The sequence below is a fragment of the Labrus mixtus genome, chromosome 13 (genome assembly GCF_963584025.1).
Source record: "Labrus mixtus chromosome 13, fLabMix1.1, whole genome shotgun sequence".
NCBI lineage: Eukaryota > Metazoa > Chordata > Actinopteri > Labriformes > Labridae > Labrus > Labrus mixtus.
In genome coordinates, this window is record NC_083624.1 from 1,302,950 (window position 1) to 1,326,314 (window position 23,365).

At 39.6% G+C, this 23,365-nt stretch overlaps 1 protein-coding gene across 2 annotated transcripts in view; it reads right to left on the reverse strand.

Annotated features, from left to right (window-relative positions):
* The window catches only part of cacnb4a (calcium channel, voltage-dependent, beta 4a subunit), a 48,398-nt gene that overhangs the window by 17,436 nt on the left and 7,597 nt on the right, over positions 1-23,365 (reverse strand). Inside the window, exon 1 of one of the 2 annotated variants that reach the window (XM_061053095.1) lies at positions 19,045-19,479. The exons of the other annotated variant lie outside the window; for it this stretch is intronic. Coding sequence (XP_060909078.1) covers positions 19,045-19,089 — 45 coding nt within the window. The 5' untranslated portion in view covers positions 19,090-19,479. Of the gene's footprint in view, positions 1-19,044; positions 19,480-23,365 lie in introns of those variants that run through there. 2 annotated transcript variants of the gene reach the window in all.

Sequence of the window (23,365 nt, forward strand, 5' to 3'; positions counted from 1 at the left end):
TCAGTGCATTGATTCATAGTGTTATGTAATAGGCAAAACCCTTATGACACTGAACCATGTTGCATGATGTAATGTGTGTCACGGTGCAGTTAAATGGCCACCATGACATAGTGCAGTACACGAACGAGTTCATGAATTTTAATGCCTTCCTCACTTTCATGTCGTAAAATCAAAGCGGTTCATCTCTCAACCGAGTGACACAGAATATCAGCAGAGCTCCTGCACTCAGTATTCACCTCCAAAAGATTGGAAACGAATGAGCAAATAAATCATAGCACAAGCTTGAATACAATAAATAAGTTCCTTTACTTGTATAGAACCCACAAGCTGTACGGTTCAAACAACTTCACATATTTATTAAATGATCGGTAATCTTTTCCTTGTACAAAGGGAAGGTTCATACGTTTTTCTTATCCCTGCACCTTTTCAGTCTTTGTATAGGCCTAAGTGAAAAGAAAGGCCTTGTCATTGTACTGCTTAAACAGAAAAAAATAAAACGAAAATTAATGAAAAACGTGGAATGACTTGTCTTTTGCCAAACACAAAAAAAACACGCTCAAGCAATATTTCATTTTCTTGGACGGTAAAAGTCTTGTCTCTTAAATAACCATATTCTCTGATCACCACTTCTGAGAAGGTTATATTTTTGATCCTGTTTGCATTTTGTCAGCAGGTTATCAATAAAACTACCTGGCATACTTTAATGAAACATTATGGAGGTGGACCTAAAGCACGGACATTTTGTTCAGGCCTCCTTACAAAAGGTAAAATGTACGCAAGCTGAGTAAGAAAGAATGTTTACATAAAATAATTACCTTTTCAACTTCTACTTTATTTGTGCCCTGCAGGGTAAGTGGTTCAGCAGCAAGGCATTAAGAGGATATAGAAAAACACAAAAGATGAAATACAGGAAATGGTTTCATTGGGATAATTTGCAACATTTGCTGCAAATGCTCTGTGCTGAAATTAAGATGAATTGTGCAGCCCCAGTCACCGTGCAGATGTTACTCCTCATCCATATTTAAGAACAACATCTGTCATGAGCATCACTACACCTCCTAATAAGACATCTGACTACAGTGTTTGTCATATCCCATTAGCCCATTGCATTCATTTCATGGTCTCAAATCCCACAAACACACTTTACTAATCTATTTCAAGCTCTTCTAAATAATACAACACAGCTCAATGTATTCTCCAAGTGTCCTGCCTCCTAACATAATAACGTCAGACAATGTCATGTTGACTGAAGAGCAGGTGATTGAGCGTTCTGTGTGCGTTAAACCTGCTGAACAGTGCGGTACAAAGGGTATCACGTTACTGCGCGTGCCAGAGATACGTAAACACAGAGATATACAATAATCCCAATGTTTGCTGCCAGCTTTCATTTCCATAAAAATAGGCTCCACTTGACGTTGTGAAATAAAATAAGTAGGTCACACAGCAGCTGACAACTCACACCAAAGCTGAAATGCATTAAGACAAATCTGCCTCTACAAATTAAAAACAAACCGTGAAAGATGCTGCATAAATAACCGCAAAATTTAAAAGATTCACACGTAGAATTTAGAATAATTTGAATGGATGGGGGAAATCAGAGAAGGACCATTGTCAGGTGTAGTGGCAATTTCTTCTTGTATCTCCACCACAGTCCACAAACAAAAAAACGATCTACTTTTTTCTCACCACCTGCATCGCACCCAAATTAATTAACTCGGCTCCACCCGTAACACAAAGTACCTGCCCAAATAAATCCATTATTCACCATAAAGGTTTCTATGTCAAATCAAGTACTTCGCAAAAATTAATACTTATTTCTTACACAAAAAAATATACTCTATTAACACAAACTTAAACTATACTTCTGAAACTAAAGTTATCATGATTAAAATGGCCTCTACAAATCCGGCCCCTAATTATAAGGCAGGAGGAATTATAATTACCTTTCTTCAATAGTGTATATCACACTGCTTACATTAACAAAGGAATTCTCCAAAACCATAACGATCCTACTATTTCATCAATTTCATACATATTACATTTCATATACAACAGATTTTTTATTTTTTTTCTTCATCTTCTTGATTCTTCCTGGAAAGAGAGTTACTGATAGTCATTTGCAGGGCAGCGATCCGCCTACACCCCTTAGTCAGTGTCAGTCATTAGTTGTTATGTCATTAGTCATCAGTCTCACAGATGAGACAAAGTTTGGCAACAGGTCGTTCCAAAGTGCTTGATCTGGTCTTGACCAGCACACGCCGAACAAGACCTTTTGAATCCATTTTTGTCTGCACTACTCTCCCGAGTAGCCAAGAATTTCTTGGTGCATTTTCATCCAAGATCATGACGATGTCTCCTAGCCGAAGATTTTGTTTAATTTTGTTCCACTTCTGGCGCTCCTGAAGGTTTGGTAGATACTCCTTCACCCACCTTTTCCAAAATAAATCTGCCAGATATTGAGTTTGCTTCCATCTTCGACGTGAGTAGCAATCATCCTTACTGAAAAGACCAGGTGGCAGGAATGGTTTCTTCTTGAGCAACAATAAATGATTTGGTGTTAGAGCTTCGAGGTCGTTTGGGTCATCGGATGATGCAGTTATTGGTCGGTCATTGATTATAGCTTCCACTTCACAGAGAAGAGTTTGTAGGCACTCATCATCTATTGTTTGTTCACGGAGCACTGACTTTAAGATCCTCTTCACCAACTTTACTTGTCTCTCCCATATACCACCAAAGTGCGGGCCAGCAGGTGGATTAAAAATCCATCGTATCCCTCTTTCTGTAAGAGTATTTTGTATCTCGGTTTGATTCATTTCTTGTAAAGAAGCTCTTAGTTCTCTATCAGCTCCAACTAAGTTGGTACCATTATCTGATCTGATGAGAGCTACCTGTCCTCTTCTACACATGAAGCGTCGAATTGCATTTATGCATGAATCTGTGTCCAGTGTGTGGGAGACTTCAATGTGTTGTTAAACATGTAAACAACACTCCATATCTTTTGATGATGCTGTGACCTTTCTTGACCTCTGTGGGACCAAAATAGTCTATCCCTACGTTTGTAAAAGGGGGTTTGTCAGGTAGCAGCCGATCCACTGGCAAGTCTGCCATTTTCTGTTCTTGAGCTTTAGCATTATTTTTTCTGCAAATGACACAATGGAACAAAAGCTTTCTCACTGCAGCATTAGCTGAGGGTATCCAATACCGCTGGCACAGACGAGAGAGCATGAAGTTTCTGCCAGAGTGTCCAGTTTTCTCATGTATGTCCTGCAGCAACAAGTTTGTGGCATGAAGATCCTTTGGCATTATTATAGGATGTTTTGAACTTTCTGGCATTGCAGATCTATTCAATCGTCCTCCAACTCTGAGTATGCCATCTTTAAGGTGTGGATCCAGTCTGTAGATAGGACCTTTTCTTTTCAGCACCTGTTTTCCTCTTTCCAAAGCTGAAATCTCTTCTTTGAAGCTGCAACGCTGACAATACTTAACAATCTGCATTTCTACTCTGTTCAACTCTTCCACAGTAAGACGCCTTTGGTTTGGTGAAGCTTTAGCACCAACAACTGTTTCTCTTATTTTCTTGTTTTTCTAAATCAAATGGTCTTTCGCTCTGAGTATCCAGGCTATGGCTCGTTTTAGACGCCACCAGCTTGAATAGTGACTTATTAATTTTCCAACTGCACACGAGCTCTCTGTGATTGTTGAAAGCACCACTATTGCTTTTCTAACCTCTTGGTCATCTTCAGAGAGCCTCATGCTTTCATGTTTGTCAGTTTCCGTTTTGCTTGCATCCTTTAAGAAGGATGGCCCCTTTGTCCAGACCTGATTGATCAAAAACTGTTCCACTGTCAGTCCACGTGAGGCATGATCCGCTGGAGTTTTAGAAGTTTCCACATGACTCCACTGTTCCACATTTGTAGCCTCCTTGATCACTGCAATTCTGTTAGCAACAAAAGTCTTCAACCGCAGTGCTTCATTTGCAATGTATTTTAGCACAGCGGTGCTATCCGTCCAAAAAGCTGAGGCCTGAAGATCAATCTGTAGCTCTCTTTTTATCACCTTGTCAATGTTTACAGCCATTACGGCTGCAGTAAGCTCCATTCGAGGAATGGTTGTTTGTTTCAGTGGGGCTACTCTTGCTTTTCCCATCATAAAGGCACAGTGAACATGACCTTTATCATTTGTCAACTTAAGATATGACACTGTTCCATAACCGGTTTCGCTGGCATCTGAGAAGTGATTGAGCTGGGCTGCAACAATCGGACCGAACTCATTTGGTTTGATGCACCTAGTTATCTGGAAGCTGGCTACTTGAGGCAGTTGGTTCACCCAGACAGACCATTCATGCAAAAGATGTTGAGGAATTTCCTCATCCCAGGAAATCTTTTCCTTGCACAGTCTTTGGAGGATCATTTTTGCGGGGAGTACAACTGGAGCAATAAAACCAAGCGGGTCATATATTGAACTCACAATAGAAAGAACTCCTCTTCTTGTCATTGGTTTTTCCTTCATGGCAACTTTGAACTTGAATGAGTCAGAGTTTTCACACCACAGCACACCTAGTGCTCTTTCTATAGGAAGAGCATCTTTTGAAAGATCCAGACCTTTCACTTCTTTAGCCCTTTCATTCTCAGGCATCGACTGCAAGAGTGTGCGGCTGTTGCTAGTCCACTTTGAGAGTTTGAAACCTCCTGCAGCACACAAAGTTGTGAGGTTTTTCCTTAGAGCTACAGCGTCCTTCTCATTGCTGACCGCCTTTAAGCAATCATCCACATAAAAGTTTTTCAACACGGTTTCAACAACATCAGGCAATGCTTTAGCTTTATTATCTTCTGCGGTTTAGCGCAAAGCAAAGTTTGCACAGCTGGCGGATGAAGTTGCCCCAAACAGATGGACAACCATTTTATATTCAGCCATCTCTTGAGTGAGATCCCCTTCTGGCCACCAAAGAAAACGTAGAAGGTCTGTGTCCTCTTCTGGAACTCTCACTTGATGGTACGTGGCTTCAATGTCAGCCATCATTGCTATTTTTTCCTGCCTGAAGCGAGTCAGCACTCCTATAAGTGTGTTAGTTAGATCTGGGCCCTGAAGCAGCTTTTGGTTGAGAGACACTCCCTGATAACTGGCGGCACAGTCAAATACCACCCGCAGTTTTTTCTTTTGCGGATGGTAAACTCCATGATGTGGAATATACCACACTTTGCCATCCTGCCGACTCAGTTGTGTTTCTGGAACTTTGACAGCATATCCATTTTTTAACATGTCTGTGATACAGTCAGAATATTCCTTTTGAAAATCAGGATTCCTGTTAAGTCTTTTCTTCAGTGTGAGTGCACGCTGCACTGCTACAACTTGATTGTTTGGCATCCTGATCTCCAACTCCTTTGTAGGCAACTTAATATAGTAGTGTCCTTCCTTATGTTCCACAGAATTTGACACAGCATGCATGAACCTTTTGTCCTCATGTCATGTCCTTCATATACTTTAATTTTTGCATTTGACACTGCTAATGCTGTTTGAATTTCTAGCTCCTCCTTCTCAGCCACAAGATGTGCCTCCTTTAATGCCAAAGCCTGTTTTTGTTTCAAGGCAGCTGCTTTTGCTTCCAAGGCTGCTCTCCTTGTTTCCTCTTTAAGGCGAGCGGACGAGGCCGATGACGCGTAAGAGCGCACACTGTAAGAAGTTGATACACTTGATTTTGACACATTTGACGCACTGTCCAGATGAGATAACTCATCTTCCGCTTTAGCCGTTTCCATGCGTCTCTTGACATCTTTACACCACAAATGAACCCTTTGGATGAATTCTTCAAACTTCTTCAACCTTGGTTCAAACCAGTTTTTCTGATCGGCACTTTGCTCCTCCTTATTCAAATGCTGTTGAACAGAATTGTTTATCTCCTTGAACGTCTCCAAAATTGCATTGAAGTCCTTTAATTTTAATTTGACCTCCTGGTGGCTTGAATGCTTTCCCAGCAGATCCTCAATTTGATTTGATTTCAACGTGAGCTGCCTTAGTTTCACTCTTCTTGCGCTGACATCGCGCTGCAGCTTTTCCTCTTCGCTCTTGTCCACGGGCGCAACATAACCAGCACTGTCCTCCGTCATGCTTGGATATGCTTCAGAGAGTCGGACATTGAATCCGCGGATTCATAGAAAAGAATCACAATGCGCTCTCGTTGACCAGGCATGAAACATGTTCTTTTTTCAACTTTGTAAATCGTACCCGAGTCATTTATTCATTCATTGTAATACAATCAGCTGGTGCGGAAGCCGCAATCACAGGCTGTCATTCATTTGGCAAGATTCCAGGACAAACAGCTGAACTGCTCACGCTGTGTTTTGATTTTTATGTAGTGGCAATTTCTTCTTGCATGTCATATAAAATTTGTCACTTGTGTCATAGGAGCCAAGCTGTTCGTTCCTGATGCGTGTCCACTTAAATATACTCACAGATCCGTTGTTTCACTTGATTTCTTATTTTATTCGTAATTCCACTTGTTTCCAGAACAGATCCAAAATGAATATATCAAAACTCATAACAAAAGGTCACGATCAAAAAACATTTGCTGCATGGCTCCTATATCTCCACCACAGTCCACAAACAAAAAAAAACGATCTACTTTTTTCTCACCACCTGCATCGCACCCAAATTAATTAACTCGGCTCCACCCGTAACACAAAATACCTGCTCAAATAAATCCATTATTCACCATAAAGGTTTCTATGTCAAATCAAGTACTTCGCATAAATTAATACTTATTTCTTACAACCCAAAAAAATATACTCTATTAACACAAACTTAAACTATACTTCAGAAACTGAAGTTATCATGATTAAAATGGCCTCTACAGTCAGGATTTAAGAGATTGCCATTATCCTTTAAAGGGACACATTTAATGCAGTGTGCGCTTTCAAATGATGGCTCACTGAAAACCTCAAATTCTGACAAAATGCTGCTGCAATTTATTTTTCATAATAAATTCAAATGCAACAAGACAAATATAAAATGACTTAAATTCAAACACAAGTATCAGAGAGAAATCAGCAGTTTTTTAGGACTGGATAAACAACTAATAATTTTAAAGTATGATAAAATGTAGATATCTTAAAGGAGCGACATGTAACTCTGACACACAGTGTTTGAAATTGGTACTGCAGTCAAAATTCAAAACATTGGAGGGAGAACTGCCTCCCCCATGCCCCACCCTCCCTAGAGTGGACGCTCATGCGGGTTGCCATGTCGCAGAGGCTTTTTAAGTCAGGTACAATAAGTTACATCTGAACTAGTTTGCTTGCTTGCTTTCATTGAAGGAACACCTGTTAGTTTGCCGTGATAACTAGTCTCATATGGCATACCTAGGGGCGTCCAAAACGGCCATGTGGGGGTTCTCAAAAGCGCCTTTCTTCTCTGGTAAAAACAAATACAGACCATTCAGGACCAGAGTCTAAACTTCAAAGGAGGACATACTGGCTGCTGCATTGTTGTCAAAGAAGCCAGCATTTCAACATAGCATGTTTCATTAATGTCTGATCAGATAGTAAGGTCATTTTATGATTTAATTCACAACATATCTTACATATTGCTCCTTTAAGACGGGTAACACCAAGCTTGAATCACTCTTATGGTCACTTTCTGAATTGCACAGAAGTGTGATCTTGTCAGAGGAGAATGACTGTCTCTTTCTGTCCAAGTGGCCGCTGTGGATGCATCATGTCACCACTCAGCTGCTGAAGCGTGAAGATCATGGAGGCTGTCCATTTCTATCAGCACTCGCGAGGTTGACTCATTTGTAAAGCCATGTTTCAGCTGTGAGACGTCCAGTCAGGTGGAGAACTTGTAACACCAAAGAGAAAACACACCTCATTTTCAGGTGTTTTTACAAATCTCAGTTTTGGGCTTTTTTCAGTGTTGTTTTCAGTGTAATTATACTACATGGTAAAATGCCCAGAATAACACTATTTTACATGATGTTTGGTAAAACATTACATTCATATAAAATGTTAAGATAAACACTTCATTAATCCATCTGCAGGTAATTACACCATACCAGCAGCTGAAATCACAGTCATGACACGCCATAAAAGCTGGACAAAAAACAGTAGCCGAGCAGTTATGTCGCGTAACCATTGTACGGAGGCTATGGTCCTCCAGCAGCGACCGTGGGTTCGAATCCAACCTTGATCCTCTGCTGCATGTCATCCCCCACTCTCTCCTCCCAACATTTCCTGTCTCTATTCAGCTGTCCTATCCAATGAAGGCTAAAATGTCCAAAAAAAACATCTTAATTTTAGAGAAAAGATCATCCCTGTCTTCTGTCGTGTAAAAACACAATAAGGGGAAAAAGAGGACACCAGCTCTCAAACGAGATCAGCCTCCCGTCGCTCATATCATTTTCTGTCCTTAAAATGTTTTTTAACCACAGTGATCATTTCTTTCAAAAGGGCAAATACTAGCAAAAAATATTCTTAATTCAATAAACAACAGATTGTAAACCTAATTCGAGCGTGTTGCTTGAAATACTTCCATTAAATCAACATGTGATAGATAGTATGCCATTCACTAACTCGAATAAATCCTATATTTCTATGAGCTGCTTTGTGCTGTTACTAGCACATCTCCAGCTCATCAGGCTGGTCGATCTCATTTCCTCTTTGGCTGATAGTGGACGTTTGGAGGACCGCAGACTCGGCCAAATGGAGTGAAAAACCATGCAGGCCCCAGCACAAATGTTAACCTAACAGATGATGGTACAGTCTGTTGCCCCTGTGGTCGCTGCCATACACTCTGTTCTACACAGACCACGAACAGCATCCGACCACAGAGGACAGGGTATAATTCAGACGGATATACTGGGAAAAACAGAGCCTCTGTCATATCCTCGGGACATTTCATAAGAGCTGAAAATGTGAGATTTGGTGAGCAGGCGAGGGTCTATATTTAGCCGGTCGACTCTTTCTGAAGAACTGTGATCTGAAGATTTCTCACAGAAACAGAATGTGGCAAATTTGCCAATGAACATGATAGTTATGTATAATTCAAATGTAACAGCAAATAATGAATAAATGAAGTTATTATAGTTTACAATTTGGATTGTTAGTTCAATAGTTCAGACATTTAACCGGCAGAAATGTTTAACATTGTTGGTTTCAGGTTGTGAAATTAGATTTTTCAGGTTATTGTTGTTTTTTTTCTTCATTTTTCTTCTATAAAATCTTCTGTTTTTGGCTGTTGACTGACAAAACTATAGTCATTTGAGTATTTCAGTTTGTGCTGAACAATATAGCTATTCACCAGTTTGAATTTATACATTTAAAAAACAAAAAACAAAGACCAAAAATGAAATAAATCACTATTAAAGCTCTATAAAGAACAAGTTAACCTGGTAAATAACAGTCAAAAGGATTATAAATTCTAAACCTATGGAGCTGCTATAGAAACTGCACACAATGCCTGTGAAAGCCCACAAACACAAACACAAACACACACTCACACACAAACACACATAAAGGCGTAAAGCTCATGGGAGCAGGAAACATGCCTACAAAGGGCTGCTTGACATCAGGACTCAGGCATGATGTATTGCTTCAAATTCTGCCCCGTTCATCAATTTCTTCTCCTGCGATGGCGCTTTTTCCCCCCCCCCCAACAACCTTCTGGACCAATTACCTCACATGCTCGGCCACTTCACAGCACTACACGTGTTTGCATTCTGTGTTGTGATCAGCTGTTTACATGCCACAGTGAAGAGACAAAGAGGTACTGTTTGTTCTGGATGAAGTCAGTAATGTCTTTATGACGGGGGAATAGTAGTCTCCCTGTATAGATGTGTCCTGGAGGCCTGTAAACAGTAGATAATATGGGTGACTAACAGCAGTGATGCACTGTCAGTAGCTTTTAAATTCAACAAAACTTGATCACTGTATTTGCACTTCAACATAAATGTAGTATATTATTTTAGGAGCCTACTGTCAGTAACATTCCTTTAATATATATGATATATGTTTTAGATTTCTCTGCTGCTCACACCACAAATTCTTCAGTGTCATTTAAGGTTAACCATCCATCCATCTGTCTATCTATCTATCTACCTGTCCATCCATCCATCCATCCCTACATCCATCCATCCTTCAATCCATCCATCCATCTGCCCAAACATCCATCCATCATCCATCCATCCTTCAATCCATCCATCCATCCATCATCCATCCATCCTTCAATCCATCCATCATCCATCCATCCTTCAATCCATCCATCCATCCATCCATCCATCCTTCAATCCATCCATCCATCTGCCCAAACATCCATCCATCATCCATCCATCCTTCAATCCATCCATCCATCTGCCCAAACATCCATCCATCAATCCATCCATCCATTCTTCCAACCTTCAATCATCCATCCATCCATCAATCCATCCATCCTTCCAACCTTCAATCATCCATCCATCCATCCATCATCCATCCATCCATCCATCCATCCTTCCAACCTTCAATCCATCCATCCATCCATCCATCCATCATCCATCCATCAATCCATCCATCCATCCTTCCAACCTTCAATCATCCATCCATCCATCCATAAATCTATCCATCCATCCTTCCAACCTTCAATCAATCCATCCATCCATCCATCCATCTATCCATCTATCCATCCATCCTTCAATCCATCCATCCATAAATCCATCCATCCATCCGTCCAACCTTCAATCCATCCATCCATCTGCCCAATCATCCATCTATCATCCATCCATCATCCATCCATCATCCATCCATCCTTCAATCCATCCATCCATCCATCATCCATCCATCCTTCAATCCATCCATCATCCATCCATCCTTCAATCCATCCATCCATCCATCCATCCATCCTTCAATCCATCCATCCATCTGCCCAAACATCCATCCATCATCCATCCATCCTTCAATCCATCCATCCATCTGCCCAAACATCCATCCATCAATCCATCCATCCATTCTTCCAACCTTCAATCATCCATCCATCCATCCATCCATCAATCCATCCATCCTTCCAACCTTCAATCATCCATCCATCCATCCATCCATCCTTCCAACCTTCAATCCATCCATCCATCCATCATCCATCCATCAATCCATCCATCCATCCTTCCAACCTTCAATCATCCATCCATCCATCCATAAATCTATCCATCCATCCTTCCAACCTTCAATCAATCCATCCATCCATCCATCCATCTATCCATCTATCCATCCATCCTTCAATCCATCCATCCATAAATCCATCCATCCATCCGTCCAACCTTCAATCCATCCATCCATCTGCCCAATCATCCATCTATCATCCATCCATCATCCATCCATCTATCCATCCATCCTTCAATCCATCCATCCATAAATCCATCCATCCATCCTTCCAACCTTCAATCCATCCATCCATCCATCTATCCATCTGCCCAAACATCTATCCATCCATCCTTCAATCATCAATCCATCCATCCATCCTTCCAACTGTCCATACATCAATCAGTTCGTCCATCTGTCTGACTGTCTTTCCTTCTGCCAATCCATCTATCAGACAAACCATCCATTCATCCGTTCGTTCGTCCGTCCGTCCGTCCTTCCATCCATCCATCAGTCAAACCATCTGTCCATCCAGCCATCTATCCATTTTTTCCCAAATTTTCCATCAAGTTCTTTATATCAAAATGCAAAAGTGAATTGTTAACTAAACAGGAAAAGAAGAAGATTTAGTTTTGTCCAGAATATGAACACTCCAAAGTGTAATTGACGTCACAGTTTAGTGTAGGTGGGTCAATGTGACCCTGATAATGATAATGTCTTTAGGATATATGCGATGCCTTTGGAGAAGTTCGGCAGATGTGATTGAGCAAGACACGAGTACAGAAGTGTGATGTTGAATCATGTCTCCTCAGGAGTATTCAACTGATGAATAAACTTTCATCAACGTAAGCCATCTGAGTCAACTGACTCTTATTGTATGGAGTCAAGTCTTCGTAATTTCTTCAACAAGTTTGATATTTCAACAAAGTATTAAAAGAGTAAAGTGACTCCTCTCCTCCTTCACAAATTCTTTTGTGGCTTAAAAAAAAGGGGGGGTCAAATTCCTGGAAGGAGCAACTGAGATCTTGTCGAATAGCTGAAACCAGACATTTAAAACCAACCCCATATTTTGGGACTGATATGTTAAACAATCATCATTAGGTGCAGAGCATTTCTTGTAAAAACATAAACTTTTATACGAAGATGAATATAACATATATACATTTATTATTTACCCCTGAAAGAACGAGACAGGTGAGATGAAAATGTGTTAACCCACCCACCTCGCCCTTGCAGACACTGTGGATTTTGTCCAGAATATGAAAGTTTTGTTGTAAGACTCTGTACAACATCATTGAAAAGAATACAAAGAATGCATATCAATAATTTAATGAAAATAAATGGCTAAATGTGCATCAGAGGATTTGTTTTAGCAGTAACTCTTTGAAATCAACCTGTCAGGCTGGACAGACAGGATTGATGCTTTCGTCCATGGCTTCCAGGCGCCTCTACTAATGATCCATTCAGAGCCATGGGAGTCTTTCCCTGATACAAATAACTCTTATTTACTGCCTCATTACAAATGAAATCTATAGCTGCAGGACTGGAGAGAGAGGATAGAAAAACACCAGCCCACCAAAGGCCAATATACACCTGCTTTATGTATAACTATTAAAAATAATGAACCATGTCTCTGGAAACCAAAGATAGAATATAACCTCTCCATCCTATATCTGAGTTTGCTTTTTTCTACTTATTATTGTTTTGTTCATTATTTTTCATTGGTAAATCAAACTCTAGAAAAATGTCTGCCGCTCTAAATCATTTTTATGGACAATGTGGTATAATAAAGTATCATAAGTGCTCATTTTAATTCACGTCATTTCATTCTCATGAAAAAGTTGCTTTAAGCTTTTGAAAAACGTAAACCTACTTCTTCAGGTCTGCTATGTTGAATGATCCTGTAGGTTCAGGAACAGGACCACGCCTCTCTTTTGTAAATTGTACCACCTGTGCCGAACGAGCTCTTCAACCTCTTCCACCCTATAAAAGCCTCGTATCCCCCCGAAAACCAATGAGTCAATGTCAAGAGTGTGTCAGCAAATCTAAACTCCATTTCACTCCCTTTTATCCCCGCCTACCTGAACCCTGAAGGATTTACCAAAGAAACTAAAACCCAGTTTCCAAAAAAGTAGGGGACAAAATTAAGATGTAAATAAAAACAGAATGTGATGACCTGCAATATATTGAAACAACATGTTTAAAATTAAAATGTTTTCATTTACATTTGAGATTTTCCCAACTCTTTTGGAAACAGGGCTGAAATTTTTATATCAAGAATGGTTTGATTTTCTAACGATTTATGTCCAAGAAAATCCAAAATGAATCGAGAGGTTCCAGTCTTATTTGCATTTGTCAATTTGGTAAGACCATGTCAGTCAACTAAAGTGAAACTTAAAGGAAGAAAATAGACTTTTTGATCCAGTAGATGCCGTCCTTGAGCACCAGCACTAGACCAAAACAAACTGCTGTTTGGAGACACCTCCTCTGAAGCCTCACCTCCAGCGGCACACCTCCAATCCCCCTCCACTCGCGTTGGCACAAACTCCTACATCCGAAAGCATTTGACCCAAATTTGGTACATAAATATTTGAGGAGGTCAGCATAAAGTTTGTCTTGTATTCCTTATTGGCTGCCAAATTAAACTAAGTGCTGCTATCTGACATTTACTAAACAGATAACTGCATGTTCAACTCAATGCTCATGTAGTTTGCAGTTAACATGTTAGTAAAGTACTCAAGTAAGATGCATTCCTGTACTTGGACAAGACTTCATTTGATTTTATTGGTGTTTTTGAAACCATGACAAAGATTATTTGGTAGTTAATTTGCCACCCTAAATTCCTTAAACTGTTTGGCAATGAATGAAACTGAAGATGTCATTTGGCTAATTTTTCTGTTAAGGACATAAAGCATTCAGAGTGTGAGCCAGAGATCCAAAATGTTTACTATCATGTGAACGGACACAAGCAACAATTCTGCCAACAAAGCTCTCCACCTCTTCTCTGTCTGTCTCCTGTGTCTACCCACACACACACACACACACACACACACACACACACACACAGACAATGAGTTGTTTGTTTGGTTGTTATCTATGAGTGTCAAGTGGCCAGTTCTTGAGTCCATCGTGCCACACTCAAGCTTTATCTGTACAGACGCCAGAGCTCGGTGTGGAGTCCCATCGCCATCCTTTTCCCTCCTCTGACCGCCTCCACTATCAGACCAAGTCTTACAATGCTAAAAGCATTCTCTCTTCATTATATCCAACACCAACATGGTTGGACACCTTGAAGAAGTGGAACCATGCCACCATCTAAAACTAAAAACCAAATAAGGGAATTGGTCTCATAATCCATTCATAGAGTTAAGTCTCAAAGATTTCTCCCTCACACATCCCTTCAAAAGTACAATCACTAATCAGGTGTATTTGTAATTTGCATCATTGCCTCTCTACAGGTGAGTCATACATCAAACAACATGCAGATGTGCATAAACTGTAGTGGGCTGGTTGCATTAATCCTCTAAGCTGGGTAAGAGAGTCGCTCTTAAAACTGCAACTTCTAATTATTTTCATTGACAATTTGCCTCTTTATTATAATGTTTTACTTCTTTGGTTTATAAATTGTGAAATATGTCAATGTGTCACATTTCAAAGGTATTCAATTTACCCTCAAAGAAGAATAAAGAAACTCAAATACAACAACATAAGGAGCTGGAATCCAGAAATTTTGACTGTTGTTGTTCCTTGCAAAATTACTCAACCTGATCAAAAGATATTCAAGATGCTAAACTTACTGATTAATCCTGTTAGCTAAAGCTAATGTTGTTCTGCAAAGCAATGAATAAAATTGAAATATTAACCATCTAATTATTGATACTTATTAACAGATGAACATTGGTAATCATACATGTATGATCATAGACTCACTTACAATAATTCTACTGAAATGATTCATTGGACGAACTGAAAATGGGAAAAAGCACGAGATACCATCTCGTTCTTCCCTGATGACTGTGGAAGTATTTGCAGGGAAAATGATACAGAAGCAAAAGATCTTTTGAAAATGCTCCTGAGCAAGGAATTGTTTTAGCTTTCTTCTATCTTTTTTGGTTTTGCGAACAAGCTCTACAGACACATTGGCATGATTTTCCTTGACCAACACTGTAGTGCAACTCTAAGAGGCTGAGAAACACTGCAGATATTAACAAACAATGGCTGTACTGATTCAATTATACACACAAAAACAAAAAATCCCAAGCAGGAGATGGGCGTCATACACATATGGCCGTCTGAAAGAGACTCCGTCAATGGTCAGAGAGCCAAACAACTTCCTGAGTACAGTAGATTATAACACATTCATCTGGAAATGAGTCGGACGAGCCTTGGGGTCATTACAGGTCGAGGATGCAACAGATGCACTATTTCCCCCTCCTGCTGCCTTACAAGTCCTTAGACAGAGTCTCATTTCCGAAAAAGATCCAGACATCCACAAGATAATGACAAGTGCTGATAGCAAACCACAAGGACAGTAAGAGCTCGAAAGAAGTTCTCTGTAGTGCTGCCAATAGTGGTCTAAACATAGTACAGGTCTTTTACCTGCTTTATGTAACATAACAATGAGTAAGGTCTTTTACCTGCTTTATGTAACATAACAATGAGTAAGGTCTTTTACCTGCTTTATGTAACATAACAATGAGTAAGGTCTTTTTACCTGCTTTATGTAACATAACAATGAGTAAGGTCTTTTACCTGCTTTATGTAACATAACAATGAGTAAGGTCTTTTACCTGCTTTATGTAACATAACAATGAGTAAGGTCTTTTACCTGCTTTATGTAACATAACAATGAGTAAGGTCTTTTACCTGCTTTATGTAACATAACAATGAGTAAGGTCTTTTACCTGCTTTATGTAACATAACAATAAGTAAGGTCTTTTACCTGCTTTATGTAACATAACAATGAGTAAGGTCTTTTACCTGCTTTATGTAACATAACAATGAGTAAGGTCTTTTACCTGCTTTATGTAACATAACAATGAGTAAGGTCTTTTTACCTGCTTTATGTAACATAACAATAAGTAAGGTCTTTTACCTGCTTTATGTAATATAACAATGAGTAAGGTCTTTTTACCTGCTTTATGTAACATAACAATGAGTAAGGTCTTTTACCTGCTTTTTGTAACATAACAATGAGTAAGGTCTTTTACCTGCTTTATATAACATAACAATAAGTAAGGTCTTTTACCTGCTTTATGTAACATAACAATGAGTAAGGTCTTTTTACCTGCTTTTTGTAACATAACAATGAGTAAGGTCTTTTACCTGCTTTATGTAACATAACAATGAGTAAGGTCTTTTACCTGCTTTTTGTAACATAACAATGAGTAAGGTCTTTTACCTGCTTTATGTAACATAACAATGAGTAAGGTCTTTTACCTGCTTTATGTAACATAACAATAAGTAAGGTCTTTTACCTGCTTTTTGTAACATAACAATGAGTAAGGTCTTTTACCTGCTTTATGTAACATAACAATGAGTAAGGTCTTTTACCTGCTTTATGTAACATAACAATGAGTAAGGTCTTTTACCTGCTTTTTGTAACATAACAATGAGTAAGGTCTTTTTACCTGCTTTATGTAACATAACAATAAGTAAGGTCTTTTACCTGCTTTTTGTAACATAACAATGAGTAAGGTCTTTTACCTGCTTTATGTAACATAACAATGAGTAAGGTCTTTTACCTGCTTTATGTAACATAACAATGAGTAAGGTCTTTTTACCTGCTTTATATAACATAACAATGAGTAAGGTCTTTTACCTGCTCTTTTGTAACATAACAATGAGTAAGATCTTTTACCTGCTCTTTGTAACATAACAATAAGTAAGGTCTTTTACCTGCTTTATGTAACATAACAATGAGTAAGGTCTTTTTACCTGCTCTTTTGTAAAGTGTCTCGAGATAACACTTGTTATGAGTTGACGCTATACAAATAAAAATGTATTGATTGAATGACTTAAGAAAAACAGGCACACACAGGTAGGGTTGTCATGATACCAGAGTTTTAACTTCGATATGACTCTAGTGATACCATGGCAACAAAATACAAATCCATGCATTTGGGTAATTTCTAAAGAAAATGGAGGCAAACTCCTGCACTGTGTCAAATTTGTGCAATTTAGAAAGTGCTGTCGCTCTGTGGCTCACAGTAGCTGTTGGTGTTTTTTTGTTTTTTTAAAGCTTCGGTACTTTTTCCAAACTGCTGATCATCATACATCAGTGTCAAGATATAATTACTCGTCAGTTTTGTGGTGGAATTTCTGTAGTTATTTAGATTATAATGTACAGATGTCATGAGGTTTATTCACTGTTCTCTAACATCAGTCAGACCTGACAGAGTTCAGCTGTTATTAGAACACCAAGTACAGCTTACAGAGTGTCAGCTGTTCTTCCTGATATCTGCTGGATGTTTGGTAGACTTATTGTCTGCTCCAGTGTTTTAGACGTCACAGTTTAGTGTAGGTGGGTCAATGTGACCCTGATAATGATAATGTCTTTTAGGATATATGCGATGCCTTTGGAGAAGTTCGGCAGATGTGATTGAGCAAGACACGAGTACAGAAGTGTGATGTTGAATCATGTCTCCTCATGAGTATTCATCTGATGAATAAACTTTCATCAACGTAAGCCATCTGAGTCAACTGACTCTTATTGTATGGAGTCAAGTCTTCGTAATTTCTTCAACAAGTTTGATATTTCAACAAAGTATTAAAAGAGTAAAGTGACTCCTCTCCTCCTTCACAAATTCTTTTGTGGCTTAAAAAAAAGGGGGGGTCAAATTCCTGGAAGGAGCAACTGAGATCTTGTCGAATAGCTGAAACCAGACATTTAAAACCAACCCCATATTTTGGGACTGATATGTTAAACAATCATCATTAGGTGCAGAGCATTTCTTGTAAAAACATAAACTTTTATACGAAGATGAATATAACATATATACATTTATTATTTACCCCTGAAAGAACGAGACAGGTGAGATGAAAATGTGTTAACCCACCCACCTCGCCCTTGCCGACACTGTGGATAAAAAAAATCCCTCCAACTTGAATGTCCAGGAGGCAGCCTGGATGTCAGATGGAGTAACAGAAAGGTCTTGACAGATTCTCGCTCAGTGGGATTCCCTCCGCCCCGCCACCCAGCAGAAGCAGCAGCAGCTTCTACATTTATTGCCTTTGTAAGCATTTTTCCACTACTGTGATACAGTTTTATCCCACGGATGCTTGATCTGCACATCAATAATAATGTTTGCCTCGCTTGCATCAAAGGCAAAGTGTAGGTCTATATGTGTGTGTACCACCTATGTGTTGCATCAATGACAATTTATACTCAAAGACAAGAGGATGTGATGTTTCTTTATCGTACAGTCGTGTCTTAAATGTGACAGTCAATAGGTATAGCTGCTGGTCTTTTCTGCACCTTGATGATGTAAAAGGTGGGATGTGATGAATGTAGAGACAGATAAAAAAAATACAAATGAAGCCACATGGGAGGAAAAGATGTTGTTTGGAATTCAATACACACATTTGAACACCCTTAATGCCTATAAACAGAGCTTTACTGTATGCAATGAAGACCATATGGAGAGATGGTAAAGACATACGTCTGCTGCCGCTGAGCCAATAACTGTGAGCGTCAGTGAGAAAACTGTACAGTTGGCTGATTGAGGAGCCCTTTCACACACACTCTCGCTCAAATACAGACATGCCGACACACACAAACGCGTGCACACCCTTCCCCCAACCTCTTCCAACTCCCCCGAGAAGAGTGCACAACTCAGCCCACTCAAGTCTCAGCGCATTCTGTGGGTGTTTGTGATGGGATCAACCCGCCGCGGCACGGAAAGAAAAGCATGGTTCACAAGTGTCAGACGCCCCTTCCACTCACCGCCTCTGAGTCTTCAAATCCATGTAGGTACAAGTTATCGTACATGGAGGAGTCAGAATCCGACAAAAAAGCAGCTCTTTGGCGCAAAAATGGGCAGGAATGTCAAAATGATCAACCTGTTCCTGAGAGGATGGATGATGATGATGAGGAGGAGGAGGAGGAGGGCAGGGGAGCGTCAGAGCCCACCAGCAGTCTCTTTCTCCACATGAAGGTGGACCACAGAGCAGCCAGATCACACTAGAGCAGCAGATAGAGGGGGGAAAAAAAATCAAGGTGTGGCTCTTTGTTTTCCTGATGCTGAATTGGATATTATTGCCCCCGAGCCGAGCGAGTGTTGGTTCCCATTATCAGGCAGCCTGGTTGTCCCCAGAGGTAGAGCAGACCTGGCATTTCATCTGCCTTCCAAGCTCAGATCACACAAGCCAATCCCTTCCTCCAGCTCTGGCTGATGACAGAGGTGGGGTGCTGCCTGCCGATTGGCTGGTCCAGGCTCCAGTCAATAATACTCAATAAGGACGAGGAAGAGAGGGAGAGAGAGAGAGGTCTGCAGTCTGTGAGTGGGGTTAACCAGCAGACTTTGTGTTGTCTCCGCATGCAAGTGTGTGTTTGCGCTGAACCTTAGCAGCCATGAGTGAAGGTTGGCATTTCATTTACAATACCAGCGAAGGGGAACAGCGGGGTGATGACACGGGAGGCAGACCTGATGCTGCTCAGCCCCTGATCTGTCACAACGACAGCTCAAGACTTCACAGCTTTGTTAACAGGTAGAGAAGACAAAAAGAATCTAGAAATCTCTTATACAGGAGTAGTGATGGTTTATAAAGTCAAGTGACGAAGAGAAATCATTTTAAGTTTGATGTTTGACATCTTTCCTGAGGAAGTTCCTTGTTGAAAATATTCACAGAAAAATTGAGGAAAGTCTTTGAATATCAGCAAAATGTTTTTTTTTTTTTATTCTGACACTCAGTGAGTTGTTCCCTGATATTTCTTATTATTTAAGCCATACTTCCAGTAAGGCTCATTAAGTGACTTTAGAGATTTAATCACATTAAAAATGTATCTTAAAGCAGAAAAGATTTGGAGATGAAAAACAATAAAAACCTTCATTTTTTTAAAGACTTACTGGCAACTTAAACGTGAAGAGAAACAAATGACTTTATCGAGTGAAATATTCTAATCAAAGCTGTTAATTAGAAATATACAAAAACGAGAGAACGTTCCCTCTCAAGTCACGTAGCAACATCTTTAGCCATGCTACTTCTATGAGCACAATACAATTAAAAACACGGATTGTGCCTTAAATAATAAAAATGGATTCATTAATAAACTGCACCACCTGTACATCTTTTTCAGTGAGTGAAACTGCAGAGCAGGTTGTTTGAAGCGTCTTCTTTGCACACAGTAGAGCAGCGGCGCCCTCTCCTGGCAAACTGTGTAACAGCAGATGAACCTGCCGCTCTTATCAGCTCGTGCCTCTTCATCGCTCTTCGTCTAAACAAACACCTCTCAGAGGAACACTGTCTGGATTCAGAATCGTCTTTCAGATTTTGTAATGGGAGAACAGCTGTGAAGCATCAACGAGCTTTAGTGTCTGTGTCTGTGGACCACTGCAGCGCTCACACAGATCTCCACTATGAAAGCAAAGTGAGCCACAGAAGATCAAGGAGAAGCCTTTTCAGACAAAGTACCTCAACTCAACTCAACACAGCAGCAATTTTACATGCAACTAAAAGTGCCCAAAGACTACAGATGCATAACGTTACTCACAGATTAAATTGTTTAAGATAAGAGATAAAAAAAAAAAAGGTGCAGGTGAGTGTGTTTTTGTTTGACCGTGTCTATGTGTTCAATGTATTTTTATTTCATTTTGAGGGGACAAAAATAACTTTGCACAAGTTTAAACAACATTTTCATGAATGAGGTTTTTTCGCTGTCGGCTTTGGCGCGTGTCTCTCTGAGTGAAGTTTGCATGGCCTCTCAGTGTATATGTGGGTTCCCTCCATGTACTCTGGTTTCTTCCATCAGTCCAAAGACATGCTTGTCATTGATGAATACAAATTTTGAGTTGATATCAAAATAGGGGTAAGGCAGTCTGCCAGATTTAGTTTTTTTCTCTCTGTTTTATGTCCCTTATAAATTAATCTCTTTCGAGTTTCGGATCAAAACTGAAAGACTTGGAAGAAGGTTCTACAGGATGTCGATGCTATGATCTTGACTGCTTGAACTACCTGACTCCCAGATTTGACTCAAAGATGGTTCTCTTTTAGTGCTAAATGTATTGTTTTGTAAATTGTACTTTGTGTCTCTGTCTGTAACTCCGTGTTTTTGACTGTCTCGGCCAGGTCTCCCTTAAAAGAGATTCTTCATCTCAATGGGACGAACCTGGTCAAATAAAGGTTAAAATAAATAAATAAATAAATAAATAAATAAATAAATAAATAAATAAATAAATAAACAATCAGACTTGTTGTTTCAAACAGAGGGCCCTCTACTGGTCAACAAAAGATAATGACGTATTTATACACTTCTGCATTGAGCTCTCTTCTTGGAGGCTTGGTCCTTTTCTTTGTTTTGTTTGTAGTCCAGTTTATATTCAGAGTTTGGTTTATATTCTCCTGTTATTTCATTAACTTCCAGTGGTTTGTACTGTTGAAACTTTTAGACAGGTGAAACACTGATCATAAAAAAAGAGGAGGAAAGAAATGGGAGGGCGTTGAAAGCTAAAACCACCTGAGCAGCGTGGCAGCTGATATTTGTCGTTTCCTTAAAAGTGTCCTGTTCACCTTCGACGGGGGTCTCCTGGGGGATGCATACCGATTCAAAAGTTGCTCGCAGACGAGCGCTTCGTGTCAGTGTGAGCAAAGCGAGTGGTGACCGGGCCACATGAAGTCATTCACAAATGAAAGTCTGCTGAGTTGAGCCATGTGGCCTATATAGGAGGGATTATCAGCGTGAAGAAGCTCTTATCACTTTGCAGGCTGAAATTGAGGTTAAAGGGACATGTTTGTGTAATGCATTGTGACTTAGTCGTGAAATTTAATTTCTTGGAGAAAGCTGTAAAATAAAAAGCTGTGCCATCCCCGATATGGAGCAACATTAAAATGTGCAGCTCTTACATTCATACTTTGCATTTCAGACAGCAGGGAATGAAGCTCACCTAAAATGTGAATGTGGGCAGAGAATTCATCCCAGACATTTAAAAAAAAAAAAAGGGCAGAGATGAGGTCTTTTGTTCAGAGCTGCAATTCTGCCATAACTTAGCATTCATTTTCAGGCCTCTGCTGAGAAGACCATTAAAACCTTTGAAACAGTCCTTGCAGAACTCATTACTGTACAACATTTGCATTGCAAATGAAGAGGGTTACTCACCAGGACATTCTGTGTGTAAAGTATTTTTGCAGGTTTAACAAAAATATATAAGGTTTTATCTTCTATGTAAGGTCTAGGATGTTGTGTATACTGCACAAATATGTTAGCATCGTTTAGAAGGTTGCCAACATATTTGTGCAAATTGAGGCAGTGCTCTCCTTCTCTTTGAGTCAAAAATAAGACTGATGTTTTTGTTTCTTCTAAAAGCTTCTGTAGCCTGTCTATACCACCGATCATTTAAATCATTCAATAAACAGAGATTGTTATTATTTTAAAACCCATGGTATCAAAAGTGACCAATGTATCAAACATTTTTTTTTACAATCTTAGTCCACAGTTTCCCTCCTTAAATGATGGAAAACATTGATTTATAATTCATGTTTGGAAGCTAAATGAAAGTTTGAAGGAGAATAACTCATCTATCTTCTAGATTGTTGTTGCTTTTGGGTCCAACAACAAATAAAACATAATATTGTACTTATTTAACACAAAGACGTGAACGTTTTAAACTGATTATATCACTTCATTAAAGTCTCATCTCTCAGTTTTCATGTTTTCATAGTCTCCACTCAAGTCTTGCCCAGTCTTCCCGTGTGACTCAGCTTCGGTACACAATGATTTCTTCTTGTTACATTACACTGGATTTTGGGTCGAGTCCACATTGTTTGTATGCACATGCTGTCTTCCTCTTCTCTTCTTTAAGTGGCTCATTTCCCATCACCTCCACCGACTGTTATTTCAAACTGCAATCTATTAGAAATGTTTGCACAGTGTCTGAGGACACACTTTAAAGCACTTGTCCATGTGTGAGTCAGGAGGATTAAAAATATCAACTAGGGATTAATCGCTCCAGGCCGACACTGGAATATCAACCATGAAAACAGAAAACTCTTCCCCTGGAGTCTGGGTCTCGCTCTTTGCCTACAACAGTATTGAATTTTGTTGAAGTTAA